The sequence below is a fragment of the Oreochromis aureus genome, linkage group 12 (genome assembly GCF_013358895.1).
Source record: "Oreochromis aureus strain Israel breed Guangdong linkage group 12, ZZ_aureus, whole genome shotgun sequence".
Classification (NCBI taxonomy): domain Eukaryota; kingdom Metazoa; phylum Chordata; class Actinopteri; order Cichliformes; family Cichlidae; genus Oreochromis; species Oreochromis aureus.
The window spans coordinates 10818873-10844483 of NC_052953.1; the positions used below are offsets into that span (position 1 = coordinate 10818873).

Consider the following 25611-nt stretch of genomic DNA (forward strand, 5'->3'; position numbering starts at 1 on the left):
TATTTGCCAACGACCAGCTGTTTGTGCATGACGTCATTCAGACGACGACGGGACAGCGCCTCCTCTTTGGCTTTGATTTGACAACCTCAATATGTCGACTTATTTCATTGGACCTCCGGCCCTGTCAGTCCGGCGATAGTGCAGACGTAGATTGCACCACAAGGATTCACACTTCGCCGTCCGGGCCACCCGACACGGGCACGAGTGAGGTGTGCGGCTGCAGCTGCCCCTCGAGCCTGCAGCCTCTTCTGCCAGGACCCAGGACACAAAGTTGGTACTTTGGAGGAATGGAAGACTTCGTCTTATGTGGTCGTGTACAAGCCTCAAAACTAATAAAATACGATTTCCAGCGATTAATAAATTCAAAGCAACTAATTTGGGTTTCTGTTAGACTAAAAAAGTAAAAGTGCAGAAACTCCAAAACTAGCAATATACATGCTCCCTAAAATATCACATATTACGTGAACATAAATAAAATGAAAGGCTAAAAGGATTTATTTTAATGATTCATAGTGGGCTCAATTTGGGCCTCACATATAAAAGCAGTCAAACCACAGTTAACAAAGCACAAGTGGACAATGAGTTTCAACTGAACTGGAAAATAGTCATTACAGTTATCCAGTGAAAATTATTTAAAAGTGAGTGAATACGTAAAATATACTTGCGGAGTTTGAATTTTTCATTTTAAGGATCACATGGTCATCAGGTGACGTGTTTGTCAGACAATCATCATGCTACCACCAGGACACCAGCATTAAGAATGACTCAGATTCTTATTTCTAGGCCATGGGGTGGCATGAGTCATAAGTGTCCCAGCAAATTTATTGGGATTGAGTATAATTGATCTGCCATCAATGAAACATTAAACTGAAGCATTAGAGCTGAGCTAAAAAAAAAAATGTTTGGAGGGTAAGAATGTCAAAAAAATGTTACTGATGTGCCCAACAAGATGCAACTCTACTTATCTAACACTAACTCACAAAGACTTTAATAAATCCAACGCACTGGATGGGTGCCACTCAAATTTCCTAGGGTTTCATTTAAGCAGCAAACTATAGAGTACAGAGTAGTTGAATTTCGTTTAAATTCATTTATGACTAGTAAACAAAACAGATTTGCTTTTTTACATCAGGTAGCTGTCATAGTTTGACATTTCACTGATCTAAAACAGAGAAATCCACTTTCTTCTTATCCTTGACCAAATAAAAGTCAAAGGTTTGACTATGTTACAGAACAAGGTGGGCGAGAAACAAACGAATTCAACACTGGAACCTGAAGTAATAGTGACTGTGGAGAAGCACAGAGCTAAATAGTTACATATTCTTTAGTTGAAGATTGTATTCAAACTACAATCTAAGTAAAAACTGAGTGAGTTAAGAGCTGCAAGATATGCTATGCAAATGTAGTTTCTTATAATTACTTTCATGTGGTGATGGAACAATGCAGCAAAAAAAAATTTAAAAATAAAATTAAAAACTTTGGTTTGTTGCTATGATTCAGTGCAGGGTCTGCTGCAGCCATAGTTTACTCTGAAGCCTTCCTCAAAGTTCGAAAGATTGCCAGACTCCCTAGATACCACGACCCACGCATGGCAACCCACTGTGTATGGCTGGCCTCTCTATGAGGTACCACAATATTCAACTAAGGTACTGTTCTGTTTCACTGTGACTGACTGAAACTGCCTCTTTTAATGCCGGCCTTTTCTTCTTTAGCACTTCAATGCATTTTGTTTGTGAATGCGCTCTATACACAGACTCGATTTAGCACACGGGCACAGACAAGATGCACAGCACTCACACAAAAGGGACTCAGGAAAGTATATGCTTATGGTCATCTAAATCAGTGCTGCCAGCGGCCAGGTCTGAAAAATCTGCCTCTGTCTTGCAAATTATTCCAACTACCTCTTATTCCTGTGAATCCTAGGAGAAGCTCACATCCTCAGAGGCAAAACGTTTCATAAGTTTAATTGCTACTGTAATTAAAAGTAGTTCAAGTCAGTAGGAAAGATCACTAAGGCTGTAAATAAACAGCTTCAACAAAAGCGAGTGCACACCTGTACCACTTATGTATCACTTACATGTGAAATGAGTCAAAACTGTATCAAATTACAGTAACTGCATTAACAGACCTCACAGTAGGAATTCAATCCAACAAAAGTCACTACACCTTTCATTGTGGAAATTTAAAGCTCATACTTATGTATTTTTTAATAACACTCTCAATCCTTTTCATTATGAAAGACACAAATATTATAGAAGCTCCTGGAGAGACATAGTTGAGTCTGTCTTTTCCAGAGAGAATTGTTATTCTACATTTCTCTACTTTCTACTACAGAGGTATTCTGATCCAAGCCAGGCATTTCATAGTTTTTCTTTTTTAAGAACACTTGTGTGAAACTCTTTTGCTGTGTGCTTTGAATTGTTGTCATGTTACACCTATTCTTCTTCTGCCAGGCTTCTGGAGACAGGGAATTATCTAGTTCACGAGAATTCATGGTGCAATCTACGAATGTCACCTCCCGAACACCTTTTGCACTCACCCAAAACATCAAACTGTGCTTCACTGTCAGGACAATGCATTCAGTCATTGTTCCAGGCCAAGATCAGGCCAAACATGCTGGAATCGATTTGAGCCAAACAAAGCTCTCTAGGTCTCATGTGACTAAAGAATTTGCTGCCAATATTCAAGCTACTCTTTATGCTCTATAGCAAAGTTTAATATTGCAGTCTTGTGTCCTTTGTACTAAGCTTTTCAATGGAGACACAGATTTCCATTGAAAACCCCTGTGCCAAGGCTGAAGCACTTGACCATCTGTGCTTCAGTGCTAGATTGTAAGTGGTGCACTATCTGTGGAATCATTCTAGGATGACGGCTACTGCACCTCTGATTAGAGTTATTATGCCCCACTCTTATCTTCCTGATTACTGTCACAACTGTGTTTCAACTGATTTTTAGTTGGTCACTGAATCAGATTTTTAAATTCCATCAGGTGGTTCTTCCCATGAGGAACCATGGTGCAGACATGGAGATAGAGGATATGTCCAAGAGTCGACTTACACAGGTGTACTCACCTTCATTTCAGTCTTTTCTTTTTAACGTTTGTGTCAGCGATTGCAAGGATCGTCACTTTTGTTGCATTGCATTTCTCCTTTGCGGGATCTACTTTCAGTACAGTTCTTCTACAGTGTATGTTTTTGATTGTTTGAATCAATTTCTTTGAATTGTTTGTATCTGTGTGCTTCAGATGGATTAGTGCTTTGTTGTCCTGTAGACTCATCTGCTGGCATCCTGTTATTTAACTATTCTTGGTCTGCTCCCATCTTACTTACTGACCTACATCAGTCAAAAATGCGTAGGAAGTTACTGTCTTCCCTCCCAAGACTTGGTTCTTTTATCCATCCCCAAAGCCTCTACTGAATTTGAGAGAGAGAAAAAAAGAGTTTTCAAATATGCTGCTCCATCTGCTTGAAATCTGCTGCAAAACCAACTAAATCTTAGGAAGCTGAGCTCACTAAATATGACTAATCTGAAATGACTTGAAGGCTGTCACATCTGTCTAACTAGAACTGCCACATTGACCTACAGTGAAACACATTTTTCAGGTATTTCTATAGTGATATTTTTAATCTCAATACTTCATGTCTTTAATGTATTATGCGTGTGTTGTTCTGTGACTGCTGATTTCTATCTTGTGGAGGACGCTCTTCCGAAAAGGATTCTAGATCTCAAGTGCATATCTCCTGGTTAAATAAAAAAATGGAACAAAAATAAATTTGACATTTAAGTGATATTTCACTCTCTGATCTATACTCTATGTTAAAACATTCTTAAGATAAGACTTTTCTGAATCATTATGGCTTTTTTACTTCAGTAAAAACTTTGAAGAAGGGTCCATTGTGCTTGGTAAGTCCTCCCACAGTGACATTTGGTGGAACATGAAGGAAGAAATAACCAGCAAACCAGTTTTAAAAAGTGTGTGTGTGGGTGGCATACACATGCATACACACACACACATCTTCCACACATATCATGGCCTGAGTATTTTTGCTCTCCCCAAAGTGAGGCTCTCACAGCCTCAGTATACCAGGCACACAGTCATACACAGAGGAGCATGAAGGGCTTCCAGTTAAGCATTTTAACCACCTGGCTTCATACAAACATTCAAATCTACTTCTGCACCAAATCCCTGGCCTCTGAAAATCCTTCGGAGGAAAACCTAACTTGTTGCAAGGGGGAATTCAGATGGTCTATACCAATATATGAACATATCAACTGTGTGCAACATGTTCAATTAAAAAGATAAATTGACAAAATGAAAAACCGGGAGGGCGGGAAAGAGAGGCTGGCCAGCTGGTAAAGTGAAGAACTCTCGTTCTGAGGCTTAGCTTCGGCACACAGCACACTCTGTCTGCAGCATGAGATATAAGACCACATTCTATTTGTGCCTGCTTTGACACAATAGTAGCACAGCACCTTTCCACAGCAAACATCACAAAGTGCTTTACAATAAAAGAATAAACAAGCAGAAGCCTCAGAAAGCCAGACAAGAATAAACCCTCCAGTGTCTCTAAATAATAAATAATTACACTAAACTTGGAAATCTTCAAAATACTTTTTCTCCTTTTATATGCGGAGGTCCTTTTGTGCGTGCTTCTACCCTTCCTCTACTCTACCTCAGATATTTATAGCTAAACAGTGCCCCCTTATGAAGATTTCTTTCTTTCTGGTCATTCACGATCGATAAAAAGGCAGCAATTTGAACTTTTCACATTTTTTTATTGTTTGCATTTACAGTAATTGAGCCAACAAATGAAACAGATTTAAGAGAACATTTACACTGGAATGAAAACAGTTAAGGCACAACTTAACAGGGGAAGTGTCTCTGATTCCATCATCCAGTCACATCTCAAGGTATCCAAAGTCGAGCGATCCCAACTCTTTGAGAGTTTTTACTCAATCTGGTAAACTACGAGAAATACTATACAAACAGTAAATCTATACTAAGTCTCGTGTCTCTATATGTACAAACTAAATGAGCATTACATCCGGAAAACTCCAAAACGTGTCTTCGTTGTTGGTGCATTGAGTGCTGCACTGAGGCTCAGACCCAAAACCATACGAGTCTCAGCAGGATCAATAATCCCGTCATCCCACAGCCTGTAAAAATAATAAAGTGCTCCACATTATTAGATGGCACATTACTCCTCACTCATGCGATACTTCTTGCGGTGCTTGTGCAGGACTATAATCAATTACTTTAATAGAGTGTCAAGGTTTTGTCTTCCTCTCTTTGGATGACTCCCTCCCTTATAGTCTAGGTTTAAAGATTTGCATTTTTTTCCTTTCTGCAAGGTATCAGATTTGTATTCTTTTCAGAGTCGGACCTATATTTCATTAAAGAGCAAACGATATGGCTGTTGTTAATATAATATAGTATATGTATATTATAAGCCTGCTGTGTCCCTTCAGATAGATGATTATAATACACAAAGCAAGTCCTGATATTTGAGAAACTAATAGCAGCTCCTGCTAAAGTCGTAAATAAATGAAGAGATGAATCAGTTTTCAAAATTCTTACTCTTTTGCAGTTAGCTAATTTTTTTTATTCATTAACTGATGCTTCCACAGCAAGCAATTCTGATACAAGTGGTTTCAAGCATTAATGACACACATAAATTTGACAAGTGCTTTCAGGGTAGCTTGTGATTAATTAGTGTGTAATGGGGCCTTGATTGCCCCTTGGCCTTTCTCTTTCTTTATATTTTATACAATTAACTGCAAAAATAAGCACCGACATGCTCTGAAATGTCTGTTTAACCTTCATAACTATATTGGTTTTTAATGTCAGTGAGGCAGTTTCCAGTTAGATAAATATGTACAGTATACTATCCATCTCGTTTTAAGACGCACATGTAATCACCACATGAGGATTTGTACTCTACGCTTACAAACACACAATGAAAACAGCTCAGGGACTAAATGAAAAGAATACGGCTCTTATTATTTAAACAACAGGACATCTGATGCAAAAGAAAAACATCACAGCATCACTGGTCCTGCATGAATAGTCTTGTGGTTTCTTAGTTCTTGGAAAATAAGGCTAATGTGAGATTACTGAAAGGAGTTTAAAAAATAAATTATAAACACATGCTGGTGGCCTGTTGATAGTTCATTTGTGCGCAATGCTGCCATTCGAGAAACAACATTTTATCTTAGCAACAGTAGTCAAACCAATTTTGGAAATTCAAAGGCTCATTTATGTGTAGTCCTTCATTTTATTACACACATCCCTAAAACACAACATACTGGATGAGCAGATCTCACCTAGCGCTGGAGTAATACGGACTGCCTTCCTCCTCAAACCGCCGCACGATTGGCTCCTTCATGGCAGCCTCTTGCTCTGCTGTGAACTGTGAATATATTGAGAAAATAGAATTAGGCGGTAAGGACCTGCGCCAGAGGCGTTTTAAAGGTTGTCTGAATTATTGAAGGTGTAGTGAAATGTAAAGCTGAAAGCACACAGCCATTTCATTTGCCATGAAGGTCAATTTCCTCAGCTTCAAAACACTAAGCCAATCTTTGTGAACATAATAAAAACAGATCAAACACTGGATAAATAACACAAAGCTAATCTTTACTGATATAAATGGGCCAAACTGCTGTAAATATCAGAAACTAATTTTTTTTTAAAGGGGAAAAAAATACAAATTAAACAGCAACAAAAATATAAGAAATGGTATGAAGAAAAACTGATTTCATTAGACTGTAATTCATTCCAAGGTCTCTATATTGGACTGCTTTAATTTTAACCAGGAAGATGTGTTTTCACACATAAACTCATCGCCCTAACTTATCCTTTCTCACATGAAGCACATAATAGAAGATAAAATGCTTCAGATGCATTCTCTCCACTGGAAACACTTCATTTGAGGGGTACCTAGTGTAGAGCCTGCAGGAGGCACGACACATGACACCATACTTGCTGGGAATTCACTGCACAATTACCCCTGCTGCACTCACATGGCTGCAATCGGACACTGCAATTACACTAGGAAGATGACAAGGAAAAGACCATCCTGTGCTCTAAACGACTGAACCAGATATTTGAGTTCTCACATAAAGTTCAACTTATGTTGGTTAATCACAAAGTAAGTTCCTATTTTGGTGGAAGTGATGAGTGGTGCAGGCTCAGAATACTGTCATCTGTGTTTTCGTGGGGCAAACAACAAATACATTTCAACTGTAGTACTGACTGTACACCTAATACATGTTTAACATGTAAGCTGTATTATACTGTATAATTTAATAAGCTCTCAGTAGTTCAACCTGTGTTCCACTGTGAAGACAAGTAGAATAAAAGCAGAAAATATAAGAATATTTGATACCTGTTCAAAAATTGACCCATGATTAGTTTTTACAACCTTTTTGAGTTGAAACATTTTAAACATCATCAAAACGGCTGTCAGCAGGGCACTGATGTGAGGTGTCATTCTGAAGCTATTAATGCACTGGTTAATAGCCCCATAACAGCATACCTGACACAGTTTAATGACAGCCATTTGATGGCTACACTATTCAGGATAAGTCATCACAGTCACACTTAACACTGAAATTATTTTACTGTGCCATGTCAAACCATTATTGAAAGAAAAGTGTCTTTCATAATGTTTATGCTGTTGGCAGGAAACCCACTAAAGCCAATTCAAGCCTTTCCAGCGGAGCACAGATTTTAGTCTGCCGTGTCAAGCGATTAACATGAATCATTACCTCCTTTCCCTCACGTGCCCTCTGATCCTTAGTGATGGTAGCCAAGACAGTGGCAGCTTGCTCACCACCCATTACAGAGATTCGGGAATTTGGCCACATGTACAGGAAACGTGGGCTGTGAGACAAGAAACAGTGTCAATTTGAGTTTCGAGAACCAGAATAGTCACCTAGATCACAACCAATAAGATAACAAAAGAAACCCTGAACATCAAAAATATGATTTGAGAGACTAGGAGGGCTTAACCTGGGAAAAGTACTTCTTTGATATTTCATAGAAAGACTAAGGGAGGGTGAGTATCACCTCCAACTTTCCAAAACGCTAAATCATTTATGCTTATTTCAATTTAGATGAGGACGCTTATTACAGCTCAAATAACCTGATAGGAATTAAACATGAGTGTGCCCACAATAATATTATCATTCCACTGACTTCATACATGCTTAAAGCTATTTGAATGGTAATTTTAATACTGTTAAAGCCATTTTTTTCTATCCAGAGGGAGCTGTGCAAAATCTGATAAACTTCCTCAAGTGATTCCAAGACTTCCATCCATCAATCTATCTATACAAATACACTGCACTCTGTTGTAGAGTGCTCTTCACTAAGGACGCTACACATCAATAATTCAGCTTCTTATCACTCCTAGTCTTTGAAAAATATCCGACAAAAATTAAAAAGACAAAATAATGACATCCTCGAGTAATAAATGTCACTCAATTTTGATTAAAATTGATTTTTTTTATTTTAAAATAGTTCTCAGCTTTGAAAGGGTTCCACTTAGAAAGTCTCTTTTACTGTTACAAAAGGTCACTTCCACCTACACGCAAGAAGTCCAAGGCTATCCGAAGCACAAAATGAAAGGCAATTGCATTTTGTATATTTTGTACATTTTGTACACTCGAATTTCGCAGAGAAGCAGCTAATGTGTTTCGCAATAGTTCACAATGAATTCATTTACTTAGCTGTTACCAAGGCTGCCTTTTTATTCCAGCAAACCTCTCATCCCTACAGAGAATTTCTTCATACCTGTAGGCTCTGCCACACATGCCATAGTTTCCTGCACCATAGGAGCCGCCAATGATAACAGTAATCTTGGGTACACTGGCACAGGCAACCGCAGTAACCATCTTGGCTCCATCCTTGGCAATTCCTCCCGCTTCATACTCCCTACCCACCATGAAGCCTGAGATGAAGATGAAGACAAGAGGTAGCCTAAGCCTGTGTTGTTATTTCAAGGAAGAAAGTCTGGCTGTGCTAATCTTAAACACTAAATACGTAAAACTGGGAGATTAATGAAACAGATTTGTACATCATATAATAAGATTTGGTTATGATGTAAATTATAAAATTATCCCTATGATCACAGATCACATTGCAATTAAAATAAATAACATTCAGAATTGTTTGCCGAGTAACAAACAACATCTAAACCCCACAACAGAACAAAATTACAGATGTAAATAAGCCCCAAATCGCTGAAGAATTCCCACCAACCTGTTATGTTTTGGAGGAAAACAAGTGGAATGTTTCGTTGGCAGCATAATTCAATGAAATGCGTCCCCTGAAAAGAATTTCAGATATTCATTACATGTAGTACATTCTCAGACCTAAAGAACAACTGCCCAGAGTTCAAACATCTATTACTTTAAAATAGTACAAGACGGTAATGATTTCCTTTTTGGGCCTCTCAAGAAATAAACAAGAGACCATAAACTTTAAATGAACTGCCAAAGGAAAGAGAGGTGTACATTTTTAAGAAAATATATTCAAAGCACACAAGTTTATCCAGTGAAGTGCTCGGGGTGAAATCTGTGTAATAACCCACTGAAAAGTTTGGATTACATCTGGAGTTTGTATTTTCACAAGAAGATGTAAACTGTCACAATGTTGCCTGAGGTGATGCTTTTGAATCTTGCATTACATCTGTTAATACAAAAAAAACAAATAAATAAATAAAATAAGCAACAGAGTTCATGGCTTCCCCTCAATCCATCCCGAAATAACAGAAACCAGTTACTTTGGGAGCGAGCTCACCTGCCGCTACACTCGCTTTGTATTTGCTGTATTCTAGTTTGAATACGAAGGAGGTGAATGGCCTTCAGTTATGTCAGAAAAAATCACTGCATAACACAGAGCTGCCAGGAAATATTGAACAGACAAACACATACAAAAGACTGAACTATGTGGAGACAACTCATTTCCATATATTTGTATTGCTGAATTACTCAGGTGTTTTCTTTATTTTCGCAGTTTCCTCGGCTGGCTCTCTTTCAGTGAAGCACTTTGTTGTGTGTTGCAAAGTGCAAACAACAGTTGGAAACAATGTGAAATATGACTGCTTCTCTGCGAAATTATTCAATTTCAATTCAACTTTATTTATATAGCGCTAAATCAGAACAACATTTGCCTCAAGGCGCTTTATATTTTAATGTAAAGACCCTACGATAATAAAGAGAACAGTCAGAAACCCTCCTTTGAGCAAGCAACAGTGGGAAGGAAAAACTCCCTTTTACAGGAAGAAACCTCCACCAGAACCAGGCTCAGGGAGGGGCGGCCATATACTGCCACCAGCTGGGGGTAAGGGAAGGGAGACAGGACAAAAGACGAATGAAGTAATAGCTGATGATTAAATGCAATGCACTGTTTATGAGTATAAACACAAAGAGTGAAAACAGATGAGTGAAGAAGAAGAAACACTCAGTGCTATTGGGAAGCCCCCAGCAGCCTAGGCCAATGGCAGCATAACTAAGAGTGTGTTCACCTGATCCAGCCCTAACTATAAGAACAAAAGCCTAATCTTAAAAAAGAGGGGGTCTCTGTCTCCCAAATCTAAACTGGGACCTGGTTCCGTAGAAGAAGGGCCTGAAACCTCCTGTTCTACATTTAAATACTCTCGGAAACACAAGTAAGCCTGCAGTCTGAGAGCAAAGTGTTCTATTGAGATAATATGGTAGCATGAGGTAGTATGAGATAAGATTATCTATAACATTGCTCCCGAATGTGTGAACAACAGAAATCTAATCGTGTCTCTGGTACCTCTCCCTTTTATCAACACAGAAAAAACTGGGAAAAAGCTTTTAACAGTTTAACAGTTAGCATAATGGAAGCCTGGGCATGTCTTTAGCAATGACAGCGTGTCTCAGAAATGCAGGTACTGTATTGATTTTTCTTGAATATGCTCCCTGAGCATGTCTGTTCCACATCTTTGTCTGAGGCACTGTATCAGACCCTTTTGAAAGTAATTATAGTGACGAGATAGCCAATGCTTATAATGTCATGTTGAGACCTTGCAAAAAATAAAAATGAATGAAAGAAATCTTCGTTCAGGTCAAGCTTGTAATCCAATTCAAAACGTGCTTAGAAAAACTTATTAGTCTATAATCACAAATTCAGCCCCTCATCTTCCCTAAGCCTGTATAAAGTTCAGCTCTGTGCACAGCAAATTGGCTTGAGAATTAAGTGAATTACACTGAATGAAAATTATTACTGTTCTCCGTGCATGGTTTCTAAATGCTATCATATTTATCAGGCTACTCGTGAAAGGATGTAAAGGTGCATTTTAAGGCTTCTTGCATAGGAGAAACACTGCAACTCTACTGTGAATGAGAAGTGCAAATAACCTACAAACAGAAAAATGTTGGTGTTCATAAGCAGCAAATATTTGTGGAGCACGCTATCTGTACTATTTCCGCAAAGTATTTAAAGTCCTTGACATTTTGAGAGGAACATAAACAGTACAAAACTCAGTCTCCTGGAAATTCAGCTTTTAACACCATATAGGTTTTATTTATTTATTTATTTATTTTTTGTATTGTTTTGTTTTTGTAGATAAAAGACAGTTTTTACAGTTTGATTTATCTGTGGCTATAAAGTGCCTTTACCTTTTTTGCAGACTCCGAGAACAAGACTCCATTGTTCCCAATGATTCCAACGGGATAACCAAATATCCTTGAAAATCCTTAAAAGAAATTCACATGAGTGAACTCAAACAATGGTTAGGTTTTAAATTTAGATACGAAAAAAATAATAATCAGCCATGTCTTGGAAATTGAAATCAATCCTAGTTCACATACCCGTAACAAGCGTGTCTCCATAGAATGCCTTGAATTCATCAAATTTACTGCCATCTACAATTCTGGCAATGACCTGCAATCCAATCAGTAAACAAAAGTTATAAAAAACATGTGATGGAATATCAAATAACACAGATAGTGACAACTTTTCAACAATTTCTACTTATTTAAGTGATTTTCACTCTGCTAAAAGCAATGCTACACTTGAAAAACTCCTGTAAAGAGGCTGCACTCAGTTGATCTTACAACCTTAAATGGACTGCCAATACTATTCTACACTACAAACACTTTGGCATCTCTAGAGTAAGCAGTAATTCTTGCTCGCGGGTCTACATCAAGAATCAAAGGGCACAAGCTTTAAACCAATAGAGAATATCTGGCAAGCACTGCCACACAGCAGAAAAGCAAAGTGACTGATGCCAGCCACCTTATTATTGATTCAGCTGCTGATAGGAGAACATGACAACTCAACATTGTTTAAATTGCATTCTGAACCTCTGACAGCCAGATTTATAAATAAACCAATCAAAATCGGTTTATTTATAAATCTTAAAGCAGTCATAGCACTTCTAAATTATGTAAATCGGTGTTTTGGCTGTACTAAACAATTAGATAAATGAATGATTTTACTATATTTGACTCACATTAAAGAAATAATATCATAGCAAAGAAAAGTCTTATTATTTATCTCACCATTTTAACTAATTAATAAGGGGTTCAACACAGTAGCCTAATAAAATATCCAAATAAGATTCTGAAATGTTCAGAAATGGTAAAGAAATCTTCCAAGCAGTCCTGTGAAAAGCTAAGTACAACCTTATTGCTTCATGGGAATTCCATAGGAACAGGATAAGTAGCAGCCAGGTGTTGCTAACCAGATGTATTTGATTTACTGATCATCAGCAAGTGTGACCTATAAAAGCAGAAGCTTTGAGAGTTTGTTGCGATTTGGAGCTGTATAAATAAAACTGAACAGAAATTTTCTAGTCTGGAATATTCAGGTGTTTGTTAATACAATGCCACAATCTTCCCAGGAGTGGATTTCCCAGGAAATCCAACCCAAGTTCAGGCCGGGCAATGCTCCAGCTTCTAGCAGATGCACCTATGGTAAAGATTTCCAAATCTGCATCGCATCTTTCTTGAGTTATTGTATTCACAAAAGTGGGTGTCCACACTGCCCACCTGCCCGCTCACCCAGGAGGGTGACAACCATACCCCATCAGCCTTTTATTTCTGTGGCGTAAAAAAAACCAAGAACTTCATCTCAGATTTTACAGGGTCCAATTAGCATGTTAAATGTTAACATTCATGACAGTACAATTAGAAATACAAGAATGGCTTGTTTGTAAGTGCAGCCTGGAGAAAGCCTCTCCTCTCAGAAAAGAACATGGCAGTACAGCTTAGGTTTACAAAGTTGCTTCTGAACAAACTACAAGACTTCTGGAACAATGTCCTTTGGACAAAATCAAAGTGGAGATGTTTGGTCATAATTCGCAGCACCATGTAAGGTAAAAACCAAACACCTCACACCAACTATCAAGCATGGTGGAAGAGAGATGATTTGTGCTTGTTTTGCAGCACTTTACAGTCTCCGAGTCAACCATGAACTCCTCTGTATACCAGCATATTCTAAAGCCAAATGAGGCCATCTGTCTGACAGCTAAAGCACGGGCACAACTGAGTTGCATAACGGGACAACGATCTCAAGGACAGCAGAAAATCTACAACAGACTGGCTGAAAAAGAAAAGAATCAAGGTGCTGCAATGGCCCAATAAAAGCCCAGACCTCAAACTGATTGAAATGCTGTGCAGGTATGTTAGGAGAGCTTTGCAGAAATCAATGAACTGAAGCAATGTTAGAATAGTGGGACAACAATCCACCACAATGATGTGAAACACTGATAAAGTCATACAGAACATTATTACTCCAAGTTATTGCTGGTTCTACAAGCTAGTGAATAATGGGGTGTAGTCCATATTTCACAGATCTACACATACTCCTGTGAAAGCGTATGACTTAATATAGAAGCAAATTTTTTAAGTGCAACTTGAAACCATCATTCTGGAAACTGGGCAATTACCTCTCTGACATCAAAGTTACGTTTCAAGTTATCTCCGACTATGCCGTAGAGTTCATCTGCAGGATAGAGAGGACTCTCAGGAGATTCTATAGTAACCTAAATAAAAGAAAACAAAAAGACTCAGTGTCAGTGAAGCTACAGAGAGAGCAGTTTGATTTAAATTGTCGACTGTAAACAACAGACTGACCTCGATATTTTTTCTGTAGTTAAGGCTTCGCACTGTCTTTCTCGCTAAATGAAGAGCGTGGTTATCGTCTAAAGCATAGTGGTCCGTCACTCCAGATTTTCTGCAAAGTAAGAAAAAACAACGGCAGTCATTGAAAATATTACATCATAAATCAATAATTAGATAATTACTGTGGGGGAAAAAAACCTACAGTACTACAGTACTTTCTATATAGTACAGAGTGTAGGTAGAAAGTTTCCTGACCATTTGATGTTTTCCATGAAAGCGTCTCATAGATTAATAATTGGATTGAGTTCATTTTTATAAGAAACAAAGACAAAGCCCAAACTGTATTTTGTTAATTGGTTCAAAATAAGAAAGAAAGAAACTGAAACACTTTAATTACCCAAGTCAAATCAAATCCTTTGCTATGACACTCACAACAGAGCAATGATCTTTGAGATGTTTATATAACTTGACTGGATTCCAATTGTGCCTAACTTAATTAAATAGAAATAATCAGGAAAGGCACACATGGGTTTATATGATGTCCCACAGCAGACTGTAGATGAAAAAACCAAGTCATGATGTCGAGAGAACTATTTGTAGGTGTGCTAGATTGGATTGTCTCAAGGCACAGATCTGGGGAAAGACACAATAATATCCAAGAGAACAATAACCTCCATCATTCTTAATCCTGGAACAGTCTTCCTAAATTTGGCTGCTCAACCGAACTGAGTCATCTGGGAAGAAGGACCTCGGTTAAACAAGCAACTAAAATCACACAAGACTAACCTGAAGCATACTGCCAAGAAAACAATGGTGTTGCTTGGGGAAAAACTCTGTCAGGTCCAGACCTGAACCCAGCAAAGCATCTAGAGATGTCTTAAAAAAACCTGGTGAAGCTTCTACCAAACAACTACTAGGAATAATGGGACAAGCGTCTAAGGTGATGGCGTTCCAAGCTTGTAGGAACTTTCCCAACATGACAATAAGGGAAAATAACAATAAGTGTCTGAATATTTATGTAAATGGGATATTTGGATATTTTTTTCTTTTGTGTAACAACACTTTGTCATTGTGAAGTACTGCCTCCTGATTGACACAGAAACAAGGAAAGTGAATTCGCTTTAAGGATCTGTATAACATTATGATTTCAGTAACAGAACAACCTACTCTTCTATCAACCCAGCTTGTAATTAGCATCACTTGAATACCCAAACTGGACGTATAACACAAGAGCACAGAGGACATTAAATCGTCATTTTCAGGGATACGAACATCAAGTCCTGATGTATATATTTTGCAAAAACTATTTAGCTATCTCTTTAGTATTTAAAAGTCAAGATGAGAAATAACATGGATTTGGTATCCCACATATCACATAAAAATGATCTGTTCATACTTGCAGTGTAGATCAGCACCACCAAGATCTTCTGCAGAAACTTCTTCCCCAGTGGCAGCTTTGACCTATTAAGGAATTATATTACCAGGAAATATGCATTTCATCTCTTGTATTCAGTACAAGTTCAAATATATAGCTTGCTATATGAACAAACATTTAGCTCTATAAAATGAAACACGATATTTGTCTGTTTGTCAGTTACTCTAAATAATGACAGAAATAATAAAAAAATTAGCAAACCAGTGGAGGTCCTCCAAGAAAAATGGTTCCTTGCTTCCGTACGATGATGCTCTCGTCTGCCATTGCTGGCACATACGCTCCTCCAGCAGTGCAGGAGCCCATCACAACAGCAATCTTGAAGAGAGAAGAAAAATAGTTAGGTCTCATATCAGACATGTACAATATTAGAACATATCCTTGAGGCATTTTCAAAGATATCTTCATTACTCTGCTTTGAATAATTTGCATGTGGTTAAGTTTTTTTTTTCTCTTTAAAATTTCAATTAACCTTGTGTGCAGTTATAATGCCACCTATGACTACTCCATTAGCAAAAAAAAAAAAAATCAGGTTATAGTCTCACTTGAAAAGTTTGAATACTCAAAACAAAATGGCCATTACATCACTGAACAACAACTTTTAAGCTATGAGTACTGCAGACTTTATGATGCCTATTGGACCAGGAATGGTATTCAATTTAGATGTGGGAACTACATCTCTTATTTCAGGTGGGCTCATAGAAACATTCCATTTTCAAGAGAACCAATCTTCCAGAAATAAATTCTGAACATATATTATTCTGCCAAGTGAAGGAAAAATTCCAAGAGAACATTACATTGGCCAAAACATTTTATAGCTCTGAAAAACTTTCGTCTTCCTGCAGATGAATTTGAAAACAGCTTTCTAGTGTCAAACTAACACACAGTGAAGGTCGGTTTGGTGAGCAATATATCCTGCTTTTTATCATCCTTGAATCAATAGAGATGTGACTGCAAGACAGGTGCAAAACCGGGCACAGTGCAAAACTGCTGCAGTTCTCTTCATCATCATATATAAGAAGGATTTGAGTAGCCTGCAGGTGCAAAACATGAAGAGCCTTCAAGCATGGAATTCATTTGAATATACCACCTCTGCTCTTTGATATTTTTCTTGTTCCAACAAGGATGTAAACACATGTATGGTTGAAAAAAGAGAGAGCTACCAGAACTGCAGAAAATACAGATACCGAGCAGCGTAATGTGATATAACCCTTGCGATAAAGGCTCTTCTGTGTTTTTAAATAAATATTAAATTCAATTTAATACAGTTTATCATGTGATTGCTGTCAATTTCTGTTCATGGAAGCTTTTCCCACAATGTTCCTACAGGCCTGAACGCCCCTGCTGCCATAATTAATTTCTTTTGTGTATCTGTCGCTCAGTATTTTTATTGCCTTTGCCTTGCAGCAAAATGGCCTTTGCCCCAAGACAGCATGGTGAAAAAAATTAAATAATTAAAAAAAAACCTTAAAAAACGACTGTGACTTTCATGTATATTAATTTATATTGCCTTCTACACGTATAGAATGAAAGAATAAGAAAAATCATTATTTAAAAGGTATACAAATATACCGTGGAAGCCCAATAATGGGCTTTAGTAAAGACGTAATCGGGGGAGGCAAGCAAATTATAAAGCCACTGCGTTAGGGCTTTATCATGCTGCTTTTGTGCCCATTAAACGAGTTAATACAATGCATCACCTGTGATATTCCCTCTGAAGACAACCTAGCCTGGTTGTAGAAAATGCGCCCGAAATGATCTCTGTCTGGAAAGACTTCAGCCTGCCTGGGTAGGTTAGCACCGCCAGAATCCACTGAAGGAGATAAAAATATTAGCATATTCAAAGAAATCACTTATTATAAACATCTCGACTATAGTTATATTACAGAGAAAGACTTCCCTGCTATCCTCAGGCAGGGCATTCTGGGATGTCTCTGGTGTAAATATTGACCAAACAAAAAGAAACCCCAAATATTAGGATTTTTCCCATAAGGTCATTAAGAAACTGTTATAGGGTTTTAAGCCCAAAACTGATACTAATATTTGGTAATTTAAAAATCTCATATACTGGCCAATATTTTTTTTTCAGATGTGTGAAACAAAGAGATTTCCCCAGCAGTTATTTATGAGTGTTTACTAAGATATAATGAAAATGCAGTTTGGTTTACTGTTACAACAAGTCATTGATTACTCATTTACACTCTGCTGACTGCACAGGTAAACTGGTTTGCTGTGTTTGTGGCGTACCAAATAAGTGTTGTCAACAGTGAAATTGCAGAGTGTCCTCTGGTGGACAAACTATGCAACATCATCACTCATAACACAGTTAAAAGTGTTTCATCCATCTTTCTCTTACTTTTAAAATGTTTATTTTTAGCCAAATCATATAATTATATTTTTAGCCATTATATCATATCCAGACATCCACCCATATATATCAGTCAGGCTGACAGAGGCGAGGCTACTTGCTGACCACCACCAGTAGGCAAAGGTGAAGTGACTAACTCCGCAACTTCCGATTACAACAGTACTACTCAGGCTCTTTGCAAAGTTAAATTCTAACAACAGGACTGTATTTTAAAGTTAAATTCTAACAGGGACAGGAGAAAATTATTAATACTATTACTATTATTATTACTAATAATGTTAATGATAATATTATTATTCTTTGATTCTGTAGATAATCGTTTATTTGTGTTTTACAAACCCTTACAAATACAGAGATACTCACCCAAGTAAATGCATGGCAGGTGGTTCTGCTGGGCTATTTCTTGTGCACGAAGGTGCTTCTTCACTGTAATTGGGTAGTATGTTCCCCCTTTGACAGTAGCATCATTTGCAACAATAATACATTCCACCCTATGAACATTTAGAAAAATATGAATAAATAAATATTAGATTATGCACCTGGGGTACTCAATTGAGATTCTAGTGGAAAACCTACACTGTAATTACTTTGGATCTGATCCTGTGGTTAAAAATACAAATTTTAATCCGTGGCAAATTATTAAACGCAACCATTTTTACATATGATCATCAGAACGAAACACTTTCACTATTTTTTAAAGGCATTACATTCAAATCTGGTGAATATCAGAAACATTTATAGCACTTGCCCTGAAACTCGCCCAATTCCAGTAATTATACCGCCTGCTGGGACTTCCTCTTTTCCATATAACTCATATCCTGCAAATTGGGAAAATTCCAAAAATGGAGACCTGCAATAACATGAAATAAAAGTGGGGAAAAGAAGACAAATTCATATCATGCATCCATGTTTTTCTGCACAAGTTCATTTAAAAAAGTACATTTTAGTTTAGAGAAATGTTGTCTTTTGCTTCTTCTCTTTGTACAGAGAACTGTACTGTAGACACCATCAGACATTTAAAACTAGTGATACCACAGTTTGTGTAAGGACAAATTCTAGGACAAAAGCTAGGGGGGATGAAACAGCCATGACTTTTAAATCTGTGACAAAGATAGAAGTAGGCAGTAATACCCTGGATCCAATAGTCTGTCTATGCGCTCTCTCGGCAACAGTTTCCCACGGGAAGTATGAAGTCGTCTTGCTTTTTCTCCTCCTCCTGAATTAATTAAAAAGTAATAAATGAATAGTAACAAAATTACAAACTTAACAATTTGAGAATATTTTGCATGTACTACTACTACAACAGTGGTGATGGTTTAAAAAAAACATAGAAATAGAAAATTACCAAAAAATGCTAATCCCTGGTGGGACAGGCTTTTACTCATTTATTGTGACTTTTGTAGTTACTGAAGTTTTTTTGTGTGCCAGAAGGATTGAAAAATAAGCGAACATGTACCTTGATCGGGGTCACAACTTTCTGTGTTTTACTGAAAACCATTTCTATTGTCACTTGGAGCACATTTATTCTTTTCGTTGGGTCAATTATTTGCAATGTTTTTGTCATTTTTTAGTCATCACTTATCAAAAGAACAAAAATCTGAAACCTTATTACACCTACACTTTTTACAGAACTATCTAAATAGCAATACTTTTATAACTAAATTTCACCAAAAAGAGAAAAAGAATTAAAAACAAATAAACAGAAGAGAAAAACAAATGTTTTATAAACAATAACAATGTTACATAAGTTTTATATTTCATACTTTTATTATATATTTATACAGCGTAGTAGACAACACAATCATAAAAACTTACATTTTTTAATATGTCTTGTCTACTGCTTTTAAACATACCTTTTCTCCTGAGTTCCGACTACGCCTCTCTAATAATAGCAACCTCTCATTACAGAGTTTGGAAGTAGATTATTCTGTGTTTTTATGTTAAGATCAAGTAAACAGCTAACTATGTGTTAAACCGCATGCAGTTTAACAAATACGCCCATATAAAGAGTGTTTACGCATTTACTTGTTAGAGCAGGTCCCTTAAGGCTTAATCATCTACAAGTGGAACCTGATTACTTTACTAGAACACATAGGTGTAAGCAATGATGTTTGGGCAACAATTTCATCACCCAGATTGCCTGAACTCAGGCACTAATTTGCACTGCTGAAATGAAAACACAAAGTGATGAATTTATCTCTGGGGTAGTGCGTAACCTGCTGTGTGCGAACACGTACCCAATCTAATCTTTTCTGTCCGGCTTTTCAGCTCATCAACAAGAACTTTCATTCGGTCATAATTCTCCTGAAAAACAAAAAGAGAGAAATTCATTTGTTAGAGTTTCCACTTAATCCAATTTCTGTAAGAGATATGCACTAAAATAAGAAAATGTAAATGATGATGATGATGATGTAAATGCTCTCCTTAAAGATACAGTCAGTCATTTTTTGAGTTTATTTAATTGGAAAAAAAATTGTACTCATAAATATACATTGATTAGTGTTTAGTTATGTGTTCCAACAAATTGATAAATTTTTAAAAAAACACAGGAGAGGTCAGCAGTCTGTGGAAGCTCCCATGTTGCTCTGTCAAACTGAATACAATGGACAAGATGGGCATCACCGTTCTGCCAAATAACCTTTTATATGCGTGGCCAGAGACGGAGCACATACGTAGTATGCCAAAGGCAGAGGAGAAGAGAACACACAGGCAGTACTATGGAGGCAAATTTTAATTCATGTCTGCACCTTCAGATTCAAGATGTGATATGATTTAAGGATCATACCTATGGTTTATAAACAGAGAGTAGATCTCGTTCACCAAAGAAGCAAAAATGTGAAGGAGCAAGCGGCATGTGGTTAGAAACTCATCCTCGTCCTGCTCACCTCAAGCCTCATTTCCTGAACTGAAGTCAGGGCTCTAACACATGAAAACATGCTTAAACAGAGATTGGACAAGCGATCCTTCGATCTCTGGACAGCTGTCTACAAACCAGCTAAACAACAGCAACAGCTGGTTATAAGTTAATATCGTGCCTGCTAATATTAGGCTTGATTGTTCTAAAAATCACCATTCGCCTCTGACAAACAGTTTGACTGCATTCTCACATAGTGAGAGTTTATTTGCCAAGTGTCTGAGTCCAGCGATGTTAGAGGCACTTGATAAAACAGCAGAAAACAGCAGCCAACAGCAGCAAAGACAGCAGTGCTTAAAATTGAAAAGTTCAGAATACCCTCAACAACTCACCTCACAGAAGTGAGCTTCACTGATTCATCGATTTGTATTGGACTCGTTTCACAAGGTTTTGCAGCCTCCTCCAGTAAATAAACATGGACATATACTGACAACCTAAACGCACTACAGATTTATGGCAACCAGAGTTGTTTGTCCTACAGCGGTCAACATAGCAAGTATTATGCACGTGAATTGGTTAGTGTAAGAAAAAAAGAATTCAGTTGACTGCAATCGGCAATCTACGGATACCTAGTGACATGGTGAGATTTTTACACAGTTTACCGTCAAGGGCAGTTGATCATCTTGTATTTTTAAACTTGTAATTCACATATATAAATTGTGAATTACAAAAACACGCTGTCACAAACAACAGATTAACTGTTGAATTAAAACACCACTCAACCCCAACAGTAACCTGCTATGAACACCAGTCTGATTCACACAAGACCTCTGCACCTGTAACTGGCCTCCTGTAACTGGCCTCCAGTAACTAACCCTTAATGGCTTAAGTGGGAAAGCACTACAGTCCTTGTGTGTGTATATGACAGACACAGCCTCTCTGTCTGTCTGTATTGCCATCTAGTGATTTTTTTGATGTTGTATTTAAACAGCTGATGATTGCGCCACTGAGGATGAATTGGCTGTTTATGTGCCATTGATATAATCATTAAATTACAGCTTAAAACTAGCAACTTTAAGCAATAAAACATCAAGCCTCACTAAACAGTTATTCTAAGAAGATTATTGTTGTTGCAATGACATGCAAAGCTGTTATTTGTGCCTTTTACTTTCACAGGTTGCACCTTTACAGTTAGACTGGTAGAATTTTTTGCACGCTGTTTAGATGCACAACTCACTTAATTCTTCAGCCCTGATATTGCTGATGAATTCTTAGCTTTTAAGGAGTCTGACCTCTAGAGTGAACTTCAACATAGGGGACAGACTAAACAAACACTTTCCTTCGTGTCTGGGAACCTTATTAGTTACTGTTGCCTGTCAGGTGTAAAACACCTCACCTGGATGCGCAGGTATGTCTGAACTGTCCGAACTATTACCTTACTGTTTGACTAGCAGGCGTTAGCAACAGGCTAACCTACCTGATATTCAGAAGTCTGTTTATCAGGTTGTGAGCCGAGTCGAGCGACTTTATCTGCGTGGTACGCTCTTGTGCAAGCCAACGGCAGACTCCTGCAACGAAGCAGCCACGGTCTGAATGATTGCAGGATCATTTTTAATGTTCTCGACTAACTAAACGGGATCAAATTCAGCAACTGCTAGCCTGCTAGGTAACCTAGCGGTAATCTTCTTTTGTGGTTCTCGGCAGGGGAAGTAGAGCTCCATATCGCCACCTTCTGATTAAAGAAACGGTTTACATGTGCAGATTTGTGAAAACGCACCACAAGTTTTATGAATATTGCTTGTTTTTTTGTTACTTCTAAATCCTATAATTATGTCATATGGTTGGAATATTTAAATCAAGCTCCCTATAGCAACCTTTTCTACAGCTTCACACAAATAGTGTAAAGAGTGATCTTAAATGCAGCATTTCTATGACACTATAGACTATGACCCTGATGAAGGCCACAAGCCGAAACGCGTTGGTCAATTATTAAAGCTGTTCTTCGTTTCTCAAGTGTTGCTGGAGTTCCTGCTTTTTTGGGCTGGTATCATCAAAGATGAGCTTGTGGGGCCTTTTCGGGTTGAGGATGGAGTCAAGCTCAACTCCCAGTCCTACTGCCAGTTTCTGGAAGACACCTTCTTCAAGCAGTGGTACAGGAAGAAGTCTGCATCCTTCAAGAAAAACATGATTTTCATGCAGGACAATGCTCCATCACACGCGTCCAAGTACTCCACAGCGTGGCTGGCAAGAAAGGGTATAAAAGAAGAAAAACTAATGACATGGCCTCCTTGTTCACCTGATCTGAACCCCATTGAGAACCTGTGGTCCATCATCAAATGTGAGATTTACAAGGAGGGAAAACAGTACACCTCTCTGAACAGTGTCTGGGAGGCTGTGGTTGCTGCTGCACGCAATGTTGATGGTGAACAGATCAAAACACTGACAGAATCCATGGATGGCAGGCTTTTGAGTGTCCTTGCAAAGAAAGGTGGCTATATTGGTCACTGATTTGTTTTTGTTTTGTTTTGGAATGTCAGAAATGTATATTTGTGAATGTGGAGATGTTATATTGGTTTCACTGGTAAAAATAAATAATTGAAATGGGTATATATTTGTTTTTTGTTAAGTTGCCTAATAATTATGCACAGTAATAGTCACCTGCACACACAGATATCCCCCTAAAATAGCTAAAACTACAAACAAACTAAAAACTACTTCCAAAAACATTCAGCTTTAATATTAATGAGTTTTTTGGGTTCATTGAGAACATGGTTGTTGTTCAATAATAAAATTATTCCTCAAAAATACAACTTGCCTAATAATGACTATGACTTAGACCTCCCTGTAGAGGTCTAAGTTGGTAAAAACTTTTCCTCAAGGTTGTAAATCGGCTTCTGAATAAATTTTTGCAGATGCATTTTCAGATGGAAATAAAAAATAAAAAATTAAAAAAAAAATAGGCATCGGCTCCAAGCGATAGAACTGCAAACTTCTTTTGGTATTTCTTCTCTGAAAGCATGAGACCAAGCAGAGCATCACACGTCAAAGCTGCCATCATGTGGATTTTAAAAGCACTACAGCTGAGTTGAACTTATATGAGTGTGTGTGCTTGCCTTACTCTTCTTGTATATTATTTACACAGTTACACTGTGGGGATCTGTCTCCCTTGTGAAAACAAAACATCCAATTTTAAAATGAAGACTCAATTCTATTCTATTTATCTAGCACTAAATCATAACAACTGTTGCCTCAAGGTGCTTAAGTTGAAAACTGAAAGTTTTCAGTTTGGCTCATTGTTAGGATGATCATTATAGTAATAATGTAGTCGTTTCAATGGGGTAAATTGTCTAGTCAATGTAATTTTACAAAAAGTGTTTGTATATTAGGGAACTGTGCCTTTCACACAATTATACAGGTTAAAATATACAATTCTTTGAGAAAAGTCAGAAAGTAACTGATCTGTTGGTATCAAATGTGCATTGGTTTAAATGTGGACTGGACTCATATGTGCATGAATAATGGCTTATTCAGAATGCACATCTTCAATTTCTCAAAAAGGTGTGCACTGAACATTTCACAAACTGTGGCCACAAATTGGTCTTTAAAACATGCTAGTAACACTGAAAACCAAGTAACACTGAAACCAATGCAGGGAAAAGGCCTTGCCTTGTTTAGAAATGGGAACTAAAGTTGGTTTTAAGTGGGAATGGGAGTTAGCCTAAAAGCTTCAAAAAGCATCCCTTCTGACCTGAGTGCTTTATTCGAGGTAGAGTAAAGTACGGGCTGAAGAGCATTCAAACCAAGAGCTTTTAGTTCATTTGGTTTTAAGAGGCCTTTCTCCTCCAACGCTCCCACCTATTCTATCAGTATGCATGGAAATGTCCATGACCTCCACTCAAATGACTGCTCCTGTTTTCTTAGGGAATATACAATCCTCCACTCTCCGTGTGAACTTAAACCCTCTCACTCATTCAGCTCTCTCTACTTTTCCGTGACCCTTGAACTCTTCACAGCAGCAGCCGTGAAGTGACAGAATAGATGTAGAGGCATGAAAAGCCTCTTTTAAAGTAAAGCAAAAAAGAAAAAGAAAAAGCTAAAACATTTTGATAGCTGAGAGGTTTAGAAAAATGACTGAATTGCAAATGAAAAGGAAAAAAATACAAGGCATGAAACTGATAAATATTTTAATACTGGTATTTGTTATTTTATTCATTTTATACTCTAAAAACACAAAGTTTTGGGTGGTAAATCTGCTATCAGATTGAAATTTTGATCTGAAGGAAACATTCTGGAATCACCAGATATACTGCAGGTTATCCCTTCATGGATCCAGGGATACTCCAGTTTTTGAGCTATTTATTTCAAAATCACAATGATTAACCTCCTGCTGGCAGCATATCGCACAAATCCAAAGATTGGGCACTGAAAGATTTCAATTCGCAAGCAAATTGGTTTAAGATATAAGCTACAGGTGTTTTTACTTTTTCACAGTCTAATCAGAAAAGCGCAGATAATAACATTAGGTGAGCTGGTTCCATTTAGGTGAGCTGGCTTCAGGGTTCTGCTCATGCTGACTCACTGAAATTGCTTACTGGTATATTTGAATAAAAGCCACCATTATCCTTGTTTTGCCTGAACTGTGAATGCCCTGACCAGTCCATTTCTTTCCGAGTGATTAGACGTCTATGGCAGTTCAAGCAGCAGCTGAAATGAATTATGCTGGAATTACACTTCAAGTCATGAACCAACTCATGATACAGATGTGAATTCTTCCACCTTATCAACTAATAGGAAGGCCACTCAAGCACTCCCCTGCATCATTTCTGAGGTAGTTATAAATCAGATATTTGAACAATTTGA

At 37.6% G+C, this 25611-nt stretch overlaps 1 protein-coding gene across 1 annotated transcript; it reads right to left on the reverse strand.

Annotated features, from left to right (window-relative positions):
* Positions 1-4755: 4755 nt before the first annotated feature.
* mccc2 (methylcrotonoyl-CoA carboxylase 2 (beta)) lies at positions 4756-22454 on the reverse strand. The gene is made up of 17 exons (XM_031729667.2): positions 22229-22454; positions 20135-20201; positions 19029-19113; positions 18646-18747; positions 18261-18388; positions 17230-17342; positions 15734-15847; positions 15494-15558; positions 14110-14209; positions 13923-14018; positions 11842-11914; positions 11650-11726; positions 9263-9329; positions 8795-8951; positions 7768-7882; positions 6325-6410; positions 4756-5157 (listed from the first exon to the last, which is right to left on the reverse strand). Exons 1-17 carry the CDS (start codon positions 22358-22360, stop codon positions 5040-5042), a joined length of 1695 nt encoding a protein of 564 aa, XP_031585527.1. The 5' UTR covers positions 22361-22454; the 3' UTR covers positions 4756-5039.
* Positions 22455-25611: the final 3157 nt, after the last annotated feature.